The sequence below is a fragment of the Tachypleus tridentatus genome, chromosome 9, assembly GCF_004210375.1.
Source record: "Tachypleus tridentatus isolate NWPU-2018 chromosome 9, ASM421037v1, whole genome shotgun sequence".
NCBI lineage: Eukaryota > Metazoa > Arthropoda > Merostomata > Xiphosura > Limulidae > Tachypleus > Tachypleus tridentatus.
In genome coordinates this window covers 67,761,667-67,773,994 of record NC_134833.1, presented here as the reverse complement: position 1 = coordinate 67,773,994, position 12,328 = coordinate 67,761,667, and the positions used below count along the sequence as shown (strand labels likewise).

Below are 12,328 nucleotides of genomic sequence, written 5' to 3'. Positions count from 1 at the left end.
CCCTAACCCATCAATTGACATTCCCAGCAACCCTCATAGAATTCACCACGATAAAGACAAACTTCATGTTCAACAACCAAAACTATATACAAACAAATAGCCTAAGCATGGGCAACCCAGTATCACCAGTTCTAGCCAATATTTTTATGACACAAGTTGAAACACAAGCAATTAACACAGCATTACATCCACCACTATACTGCTACAGATATGTAGATGACACGGTTGCGGGATTCAAATCTACAGAACACATACTTAATTTTTTCAATCACATTAACTCCATACATCCCAACATTAACTTCACATGTGAACAGGAAGAAAGCAATCAGATATCATTTCTTAACCTCAACATTACAAGAACCAACACACAATTAAAAACAGAAATCCACCGAAAAATCACCCATACTGGACTATACATTCCTTGGGACTCAGCACATGAAACAAAACAAAAACTCAACATACTAAGAAACCAAATAAACACAGCCATAAGACTATGCTCACCAGATAAAATTAATGATGAATTAGACAAAATAAAACAATACTTCATCAACATCAATAAGTTTCCTCCACAAACCGTGGAAAACATTATACGCACACACCTAGACAGAAAGCAAAATCAACCAACTAAATATATCTCACGAATCAAAAAATCACGAAACCATATACTGCTGTATACCATATATTCCTGACATCAACAAACAAATAACCAAGATTTGGCAAAAATTAGTAACAAAATATGACATTCCAGTTAATACCAAACTTATTCAAAAACCAGGCACAAAACTGAGGTCTATACTATGTAAAAACTACACTGACAAACACCACACCAACATTATTTACAAAATACAATGTGATAACTGCCACGACTTCTATATTGGAGAAACAAGTAGAAAAATGGAAACCAGATTCAAAGAACATAAAAAGTCACCTTCACACGTTTTCGAACACTGCAAGTCAAATAAGCACAACATAACCATAGAAAACACTCAAATACTAAATAAAAAAACAAACATAAACAAACGCAAAATTAAAGAAGTCTTACTTATACAACAACTTAAACCCAAAATAAACCAATATAAAGGAACGCCTTTATATTTATATTAATATAATAAAATAAATAAATTATATATTCAAACATCTAATACCGCCCTCTACATTCCGACACTCAGTTACACAACCCCTTTCAAACATGTGGTCAGCTTCCGGTCAATTACCTCTTTCTTTGTGAACCTGACGATGACCGAAGAAGGTCGAAACGTTGTTCGCTCTTCCATGTAAAATATTTTCTCAACCCAAACGAGCCGTTTTTGCATATAAATTTCTCAACAAGTGGGTTTCTCGACATCACTGATTGAACTGAATAATGTTATATTATCTTTAATAAAATTTTAAACTGTGCACAGATGATTGTGATTAAAGTGCGGCGAGTTGGGAGTGGTGAAAACCTGTTTATAGTAATCGACTAATAAGTTGGCTTTCTCGAGGTCATTAGTTGCTAAACTATCATTGTGTTTTAAATTGGGAATTCTGTTGGTTGAGTTGTCATTACATACGCTTTTGAACTTTTTCCAGAATGTAGAAAAACATTCTACCCGATCTTTATATCAATTGTCTAATGATGCACAAAACTCGGACCAATTTTGATCTTTTTGTTCGTTGATGCGGCGTCTTATGAGATTGGTTACTCGGTTTATTTGGGTTTTAATCGCGGGGTCTCGGGAGGTTATAAATTGTCGTCTGAGTTTACGTCTTTTGGTAATCAGTGAATGCACTGCTCTAGTGAGTTTCCATGAATTTGGTTGATTGTTGATACGGCGCTTGGGAATTATTGTGTTCATTGCATCCGTTGTCGTGTTGGTGATGAGTAGTAGATAATCATCAATAGATTTGGGGTTATATGCCTGAGTAATAACTTGTGGTAAAGTTCTATGAATATATTCCCAGAAAGAGTTCCAATTAGTGGCAGAGTAATCACAAATGCTAGGTTGGGTATTTGAGGTTTGAGGATAGACATTATTTAAAGTTACAAATATGGGGTAATGGTCGCTTCCGATATCATGGTGCACTATGAAGTCTTGTATGTAGGGGGATATGCTTGTCGTGTATAGTGCAAGGTCAAGGATGTCTTGGGTCCCATCATGGTGAGTATGGGTTGGGGTATTGTTGTTACCTAATATAAGGTTATGCTGGGAAATAAAGTTATTGAGAATGAGGCCATTTCGGTTGTTTGTTCTACAGTTGAAATTTCGGTGTTTGGAATTGAGGTCGCCAAGGATAATTGTATTCGGGAAGCTATTAACTACTTGAAAGAGTAAGTTCGTGTCCGGAGTGGTAGAAGGAGAAGTATAAATTGCTAGGATTGTACAATGTAGTTAAGTCGAACGCGCGAACCTCACAGTGACTACCGAGCCGACTGACCGCCTGGGCATCGCTGGGACAATAATGTGTGCTAGTTACAACACAAGTCATTGCAAGTTTCTCGAAAAATACTTAAACAATCACAAATATATTATATTCCTGTTAAAGCTCATCAAAAGGTAAACACGTTGTGATATAATGTCTATAAGCACGTCTATTAAATAAAAACACCTGAACAAAAACTAGCAATACAATTCGAGTAGAGGTTTCAGGCCGTTGAAATCGCTCCTTTTGTGTTCCAATTATACAAGAAAATACAATATTTTTACTATCTATGATAAGAGAATATATTATTCTTTTATCATAAAGCACCAGCACTTTCTTAGAGGGCGGTGATAATCTGAAATTTCATGGATTAATGAGGGCCACAAACACAGGTCTTATGAGCCCTGTTGTAAAATCGAGGCTCAGACTAAAAGGAGCGGAGGGGGTGATGTAGGGCACGTCTGGATCTGAGCAGCCCGAACCTGTCGTTAACTGTACACTAAACGTACACTATGGTCAGCGATTCGGTAGCTAAGGAGAGTAAAGCGTTCGACAATGAAGCCGGCTAGACATGCATAAGAACAAATGGCGTAGGAAAACCACATAATATACACATAAGATTGATGCAGCTATAAGCTACAAATGGCCTGCCAGTTTTAGATCACAGGAGTTTACGCTTGGGAGTAATATTTTCGAATTTCATGCTCTGTTCAATCTGTTATGATAAAAATTTTACTTGATGTTACACTACGTACAAGACGCAGGTAGATTCTGTGATAGTGCTTGCAAGCCTTGCATGTATACTTAGGCCTACTGACTGATACTTACGAACTGTCGCTTAGATCGAAAAGCTTAGAGCACGCGTATATTAAAGATGTACATTTCGGCTACTGAGAAAGCCTACATCTAGGCCTAATTATGTAATTCGATTGATAAGAACACGAGAATCACAAGAACAAACACGCCATTTGTAGGCCTGTGATGCAATAAAACAATTCAATAGATCAAACTGTAGGGGGGATGATTGTATGCACCATGCCCCCACCTAAAATGATGGGCGGATATACCCCCCAGGATTTACGCCCCTGATCGGATATAGCAACAACCAACCTACTTCATTGGATTGCTTAAGTGCGCATACTGTGCATTTTGGAATACGCTTTTCCCGTATGACGCAAAGTTAATGTGGGAACAAAGTCGCTGGTTCGATACAAATCATGATTTCATTTAATGTGAGTATGTATTTAATAAAAAGGTTTTTTTGTGATTGGGAAAAAATAGGTGTTCTTGTTTCAAATTAAAGACGGGAAAACGAACCAAAGCTATACCGTAGAAACGAATAGCGTACGCCATGTTGCTTGTTTTTGTATAACTAGCTACCTGGTCGCTGAGCCTGTTGCTACGGAAATGACGCATATTTTTTCTAGCGTGTATCAAATGTATGTTTGAAAGAGTTTTCCCAGCGCTTGTTACTTTGGTAACGATAATCATTTCTGTAAGAGGTGTGAGAAACAAACACAGCTTAAACATAAATTAAGTGAGGTGTTCTGTTACAGTTACGTAAAAACTTTAATTTAAGAAATGTCTTGATATATATATTATATTCACAGTTTTCTTTTTAATGTATCCGCTTAACTTACAATAAAAAAACATTCATTCAACCAGTCTCAGCAAAATGATTTAATTTTTGTTACTGCGCAGGTCCATATTTACCCCACAGTCGTTCGAAGAAACAATGCTTTCTGAAAATGCTTGCACGGTATGATACAAAGTATTTCTAGGTTTTTATGTATCAGATTTTGAAACAATAAATTAGTTTTGATAGTTAAGAAGAATGTATTATTTTATATTTAAACAACTGAATTATATTACCATAATATATTAACCAGTAGTTAACCAAACCTGCTTTTTATGTATCTCGTTACTGAGACTTTTTTTTAGCTCTAATCTTACTGTTTTGTTACTGACACAATAGCTGAATATCTGGTATGTGTTAATTGGAATTCGTTTATTTTTAAAGGCAAAGAAATAATAGATAAATTTAGGCTTGAGAAACCAGTTTTTAGTGGCCAATCATTATCTGTGAAAATTGTTATTAATTTAAAGGTTTAAAGCTTGTGTAGATCTATGCTGGCTCAGTTATCATGCAGTGGAGGATATAAGGTTGTGTGAGCCCTACATCTCATGTAATTTTAAATAGAATAAAATTATCAATAGGTCAGTCTGGTATATAAAGTTTGAGAGTGAAATGAAAAAAAAAAAAAACAATGTATAACAATATGTCATCCAAACTACAACAAGACAGTTCCATTCACTTACAAGTTAACATTTATGTCTGATCCAGAGTTGGCTTTTGATTAAAAACCACTGTTAATGTAACCATTTTCATTTTGTACAGTATTTGAAATTATTTTTACAACTAGTATTTGCAGAGCACTGGAATTTACTAAAGTAGTAATATGTTGATGTGTCTTAGTGGCTTCATTCATCAACACTGAGTTACTGGTTAGTTATTTTCTCATTATGAAAAAAGATCTTATAATAGGATAAATTCACCACCTAGTGTTGTTTGTTTGATCTTTCTGTAATTCAGTCAAGTATGAAAAGTTTTTAATATAACAAGTTGATTAGACAACATGGCTACTGTTTAAAGAAATGTTGTGGATTAAGTTTATGGTTATATTGAATAAAAGACAATTAAGTTTCTATATATACTGTTTATCTTACTAAATCATAACGTTTGTTAAAAGTAGTGAACCAACTAATGCCGAACAAACCTTGAATTAAAATCATGTTTGGGCACTTATAATTTCAGTATAGTAATAACTATAAAAGGCATTTTGTTCAGATATTTGTACAATTTGTTAATTGTATGAACATAGAAACACGTGCTCTTTGAACTTTTTTTTATTCACATTGTAGTTTATTTCTGTGTCACTTCTTCACAGTTTCTATTTTAACAGAAAGATGTTTCCACACAGACAGAAGTCACTCTGTTTAACAGTGCAACAATAGAACAGAACTCTGAAAAAGAGACAGGATGTACCTCCTCTCACCGTACATCATACTTTTATCAAACATATAATATTCCAGAAAGATTTGATCATCCAGGTTAAATATTTTCATTCCTTAGAGTTTGGTAACATAAAGATTGTAGATTTTAATGAGTTATAATAGATATTTATCATGTGAATAGTGATCTATTTTGTCTGAACTTAAGTGTAAATAGTAAATAGTTAGGTGTTATGTATAAACCGAAGTTAATTATTAATTTTGGTCCACCGAAATTCTCGCTTCAATAACAATTAAATGAACTAAGGGGAAAAAATTGGAAAATAAATAAATATAGCTTTTTATTCTTGTGCAAATATCTAATGGGTATGGAGACATCTAATGCTTTTTTATATCTGAAAGGTTCAAAGCATTTCTAGCTCTTTCATTTTTTCATTCCTACCACACAAAGGAAGATAGATATACAAATAACCTCTAACACTTCTGTTCTCCAAAATGTTAATCAAAATATTTTAAGTGTCTTCTGATATTTCAATGAGACTGTGCAGTCTTTGGAACTTCCCACAATAATAAACATCTGCTATGAACATTAAAAAAAACACTGTGGTATCACCTAATACTTCTACTATACAACACAGTCTCAGGAGTTATTACATTTCAGTATGTAGAATATACATTTTATACATGTTAGGTAGATATATGTACATTATATACAATGTCGGGAGAGATGTATACATTCTATACACTGTAGGTAGAAATGTATACATTCTATACACTGTAGGTAGAAATGTATACCTTATATACAGTGTAGGATAGAGATGTATACATTACATACACTATAAGTAGAGATGCATACATTATGTACACTATAGGTAGAGATGTATACATCATATACACTATAAGTAGAGATGTATACATTATAAATACTATAGATAGACATGTATACATTATATACACTGTAGGTAGAGATGTATACATCATTTACACTATAGGGTAGAAATTTATATATTTTATACACTGCAGGTAGAGATCTATCCATTATATATACTTTAGGTTGAGATGTATTAATTTTATAACTATAAGTGGAGATGTATACATTATATACACTATAGAGATATATACATTATATACAGTGTAGGTGGTGATGTATATATTATTAACACTCAAGCTAAAAATGCATACATAATTTACACTATAGGTGGAGTTGAATAATTATGTACACTGTATGGTAGAGATATATACAATATATACACTGTCGGGTAGAATCGTATACATTTTATATACTGTAGGTAGAGATGTATATGTTTTATATACTGTAGGTAGAGATGTATTTATTTATTTTTTTGTAGATTCCACTTATCTTTTCAGAAACATTATAGCTATAGCTTTTATGTTCCCAAAGAAATGTTCAACACAAATTCAATGAAAGTTTCTATTAAACTAGGGACAAGGTTTGGATTTTCTATCAGTTTTTTGATAGGTCTATGATTTTTACTCCTCTACTTACTAACTTTGTGATTCTTAACAAACACTAGCAATATGAAAACAAATCTGTACTATAATTTGTTTTCTCTTTCCAGACTGGTTTAAAGGATATGGGAAGAAAGAACATCCACTTTTTAAAACAACATCAGCCGAGTACGGATCTCGCCCTCCATCCGTTCATACTATGCCTGTTTGTTTTTACCCCAAAAATAATAAATTCTCTGATGTGAGTAAACTTCAAGGAATGCTTCAAAACAAAGATATTTTACTACATGGTTTTGTAAGATTTGTTTGGATTATCATCAGTGATTTATAAACAGAAAATAATCATTTATCACACAACTAGTAATTGAGTTTTATTTTACTAACTATAATCTTTATTCAGTATATGTTGTGATATATTATAGTTGTTTTATCAATTTGGAACAGTTACATACATTTAAATATCTAAATTCTGAAAAAGAAATACCATATTATCCAGTTTTTACATTTTGTATTTAATAAGAGCTCTAACTTTCCACTACGTGAATTATTAATGAAATATGTTACTCATTATGTCTGTACAAAACAGTGTAAGAACCAACTATCAAAAAATTCAAAATGAACTAATTTATTCTAATTGAACAAAACAACTCTACTTTAAACCAACACCCAAGGTACCTTCACTAGGCTATTAAACAATTTCAGGTCATGTAATATCTTTTTTCCATACTGTTCATATATCGATGTATCTGTATACTACTGTTAAACAATCTCAGGTGATGTGATATCTTTGTTCCATACTGTACATATGTCAATGTATCTATATTTCATACTGTACATATATCCATGTATCTCTATACTAGACTGTTGAACAATCTTAGGCCATGCAATCTCTTTGTTCCATACTGTACATATATCGATGTATCTGTATACTAGACTGTTGAACAATCTTAGGCCATGCAATCTCTTTGTTCCATACTGTACATATATCGATGTATCTGTATACTAGACTGTTGAACAATCTGACATCATGTAATATCTTTGTTCCATACTGTACATATATCGATGTATCTGTATACTAGACTGTTGAACAATCTGACATCATGTAATATCTTTGTTTCATACTGTACATATATTGATATATCTGTATACTAGACTGTTGAACAATCTGACATCATGTAATATCTTTGTTTCATACTGTACATATATTGATATATCTGTATAATAGACTGTTGAACAATCTGACATCATGTAATATCTTTGTTCCATACTGTACATATATCGATGTATCTGTATACTAGACTGTTGAACAATCTGACATCATGTAATATCTTTGTTCCATACTGTACATATATTGATATATCTGTATACTAGACTGTTGAACAATCTGACATCATGTAATATCTTTGTTCCATACTGTACATATATTGATGTATATGTATACTACTTGTATTTGATAATGACAAATTTTTCGAAATGTTTTACATTTATAATTATGTGTACTTGGGTTTCTTCCATTGTTTCCTCTTACAATATATATATATATAATAATGTTTGAATTGTTAGAATATGTGTAATTCTTCCTCGTTAGAGAATATCATAACGAACATTACACTTAAGAAAAGTATATACTACAACATAATAAACTGTAACCAATATTTTCTAAACAAGAAAATTTCCAACCAAAGAAAAACTTATTGAAGATTAATTTGGTATAAATTAATGAAATTCACTTATATCTTTCTATTGTTAATTTTATTTTTTCTAGAAGGATGTTTTATAAGTGTATTTACTGTAAGGAACAGTTGATTACTAAAGAAACCTTTGTTCTTTTTCCTGTAGATATTGAGCAAGTGTGGCATGTATCGTAACTGTTCCCTGAATACATACAAGTAATTCAACAATATATATTGTACTTGTAGTTTCTAAATTACATTTATATTTCAGGATAATCTGATCATTGCTTTGTTTTCATGTTCTAAAAGTCTGTCATTAAATTATTACATTCACTTTTATCAAAAGGGTTTTGAAGAAAGACAAGAAACCATAACACAACAGTTTTCTCTGGATATTTATGTATTCTAAGTAAAAGTTTGTTTCAAATCATTTATGATTGCCTGAATTCTTTTTAGTACACAAATATGATTTCAGTTTGAGTTAAAATATTGTATAATAGTACAATTTAAGAGTTATCACAGGTGAGATATTTTAATGAAGGTAAATCAACAACACAGATTTACTCTTGATGATGAGAAACCTATTTGAAATAAAAATGTATCTCAGAACAGCTGGTATGAGTATTAATACTTTTATTGATAAGGAGAGAATAACGTTTCAATTTTCCTAGGTCATCTTCAGGAAGGTCAAAACGTTGTTCTTTCTTCATCAACAAAAGTGTTTATACCCATACCAGTCATTCTGAGATACAGATTTACTTTGCCAAATCAATATTAACTTTAAAAAGATAGTGTACAAGCCTCAGAAAATAAATATTTATAGAAAGGATTTTTTCTTATTAGTTAAACATGAGATGTAACTGGACTTGTTAGAGGTTTCTATGCCATTGAGGACTTTAAAACATACAAATTCAGGATAAAAAAATAGAATATAATGAAATATTTCTCACAGGCTTGTTTCAATTTTTATAAACTAAACCTTTGAATTTACAATAGAGACAAGTTAAACACTGTTTCCCCATCATTTGTTAATGAAGTAATATGTAGTATATCCAAGATGTGGTAGTCTTTAACAAACTTTTCAATTGAAGTTCTCTCCAATCATGACTAGTTCTTCCAAAAATGATAACTTCACAAAATGGCATACTTTGAATGTTACTGTAAAAACTACATGTGAATTCAGTAAATGGAACAGTGTTGTTACTTTTACACTGTAGGTTGTCTCAGCACTTAGTAACACTTGTGGGTCTAATTGTGTTTATACAAAAGATTGGATAAACACCTTGGTATTTTCTGATGTTTGAACAATTAATTATTTACTAAAAATAATGGAAGTGAATCACAGTTTTATTGACTCATTATATGTGACTATAGTGCCGAAAATTGATATTTATTAAGTCAAAACTTTATTTTCAAACAGCTGGCTTCTTGTCCATATTAAAAACAATACTTTGATACAAAAACTGTAAAGATGTATAAAACTAAGCACTCAAACTTTTGTCATTGTTTTCTATTACATTTTTATGGTTCATGGTGTTTTCTTTCAGTACACACACACATATATATCTTTATGTTTGTGCTTTATAGAATTAACTAAATATCTTACTGTTAAAAGTACCTTTGTTTGTGCTCTGGTAAACTTAGAGAGTGTGGTAACCCATTGACAGTACCTTCATTCTATTTATAGTCTTGGGGGGTGATAACCCCAGTTGTTTACTCTATTGGAAATATCCTACACACATCAATCACAGTTCTTGAGGCATTTTTGCTCATTCCTTATCCAACCCATCATTTTAACCAACCATTAATTATAGTATTTAATGGTCACCTTAGCAACAATTATTTTATAATAAGAGTTTGTGAATTCAACCACATTATGTAATTACACATAATTATATGTGTAAACAAAAGGCTATTTATTAACAATGTGGTCAAAAATTAGTGGTGAGGTCTAAAAAATACAAGAAAAAATTAAGTAAGGCAAGAGTAACATGAATTAAAACACATGTAATCTGATTATAAACACATATAATGTGTTAAGTTATAAATGCATTTAATGTGTGAAGTTATAAACACATATAATGTGTTAAGTTATAGATGCATTTAATGTGTTAAGTTATAAACACATATAATGTCTTAAGTTATAAACACGTATAATGTGTTAAGTTGTAAATGCTTTTAATGTCTTAAGTTATAAACACAAAAGATTTAATGTCTTAAGTTATAACACAAAAGGTTTAATGTCTTAAGTTATACATGCATTTAATGTCTCAAGTTATAAGCACACAACAGATTATATAATTGTGGTTTCTATTCTTTTACAAATATATAAACTATAAAGGAGAGAAGTAAGGTTTTGACCTTTGTATATATTAATGTCTTAACCTATATGTGCAATAAAACTTGTAATGACACTATACAGAAGGATTCTTTACCAGTGTCTACCAATATTATAATTATTACCAACATGCTTGTTAAATGTTGTATGATATTGTACAACAAACGTTTTAATGTTACTTTGTTTAAACTCTTGTTTTTATAAATATTCTTAATGCCTTACAGTTTAACACTGTTCATAATGAGAATGTGTAACATTTAGCTTAACAGAACGTGTTTGTAATTTACAGCCAAACTGGAGAGTTTCATAACATTTTCAAATTACCAAAAGTATATTTCATCTGGATTCTTAATCTAGGAAGGTGTAATTTATTTTTATTAATAAAATAATTGAAACTTGTAACTTTTCAAACTAAACCTGTCCATTTCTTTTCCTCAATTCTGAATACATGATATTTAAATTAAGCAGACTCAATGTAAGTGATAATTACTCCTAAATCTTAAGGGAAACTGCCTGAATGTTATTTACAGGCACTTATTATAATACCATATCTTTGTTGTGGAAATTCTACCAAGGAAATAGATGTGATTACACATACTGTATGTGACAACAAACAGAACGTCTCCATAGGATATTTTGAACATTCTTAATGTACAATTCTGATTGTGTGTACATTATAGTCACATCATATGTTCTTGTGAACCCCTACATACAAAGTAAATATTTTATTATAGAAAAGTGTTTAAATTCTTCTACAATCAGGATGCATGTACTTCAACATACACATCAAAATCAATGAGGATGCTAACATCATTATCACCATCTCTTGCTGAATCTGTCTGAATTCATTGACACTTTATATTGAAAATAATACATTTAATCATATTTTCTTTGTTATAGTATACCTCATGTATTTGTACATGTAATGCATCCAATTTTACAGATAATAGCTACCAACATTATGTAGTATGGGTAGAGTAACAAATTCAAATAACTATACAATGATAACTGTGGTTTAGGACAAGAATCAGTGTTTGTAGTTCCCTAAATACTGTTTATAATTGATTTCATTTTTAATATTGGTTATACTAGTTAGTATAACTAATGTTATTACTTTGTTTTCATTTCTAATTTATTTTTAAACTGTTTTGGTTGCAGCATAGCAGCTCGTATAATGGCTCTGAGTTTTTGTTTTTCAAATATAAACCTTTAGTTCATAACTTCATAATCTATTGACCACTTTTTGATCTAAATATTATTCAACCCATGTGATCAAACTTTTTGATTGATAGATTTGATCATGCTCAAGATCTCGTACCTTAATTTACTCTAATCCTGCCTGATAGAATTTCAATTTGAGGGTAAACTGGTGGAGATCCTGATGAGTAATAAAGTAAATCAGGTATAAGCACGCTCCATACTTGGTGTCACC

General features: G+C 31.2%; 1 protein-coding gene across 4 annotated transcripts; it reads left to right on the top strand.

Annotated features, from left to right (window-relative positions):
* Positions 1-3,616: 3,616 nt before the first annotated feature.
* Positions 3,617-8,988, top strand: LOC143225398 (piercer of microtubule wall 1 protein). Of its 4 annotated transcripts, none has more exons than XM_076454736.1 (5): positions 3,617-3,635; positions 4,105-4,162; positions 5,367-5,514; positions 6,996-7,126; positions 8,725-8,988. In XM_076454736.1, coding segments are annotated over exons 1-5 (393 nt in total). In that variant the 5' UTR covers positions 3,617-3,633; the 3' UTR covers positions 8,779-8,988. The 4 variants fall into 4 exon arrangements, with proteins under 4 accessions (XP_076310851.1, XP_076310852.1, XP_076310854.1 ...); XM_076454737.1 differs by having other exon boundaries at positions 3,620-3,635; positions 5,385-5,514; XM_076454739.1 differs by lacking the exon at positions 3,617-3,635 and having other exon boundaries at positions 3,905-4,162; positions 5,385-5,514.
* The last annotated feature ends 3,340 nt before the right edge of the window (positions 8,989-12,328 follow it).

Coding starts and splice junctions, on each gene's coding strand:
- LOC143225398 (XM_076454736.1), top strand. Junction 4,163..5,366: donor TTTCTGAAAATGCTTGCACG/GTATGATACAAA, acceptor CTATTTTAACAG/AAAGATGTTTCCACACAGAC. Junction 5,515..6,995: donor AGAAAGATTTGATCATCCAG/GTTAAATATTTT, acceptor TTCTCTTTCCAG/ACTGGTTTAAAGGATATGGG.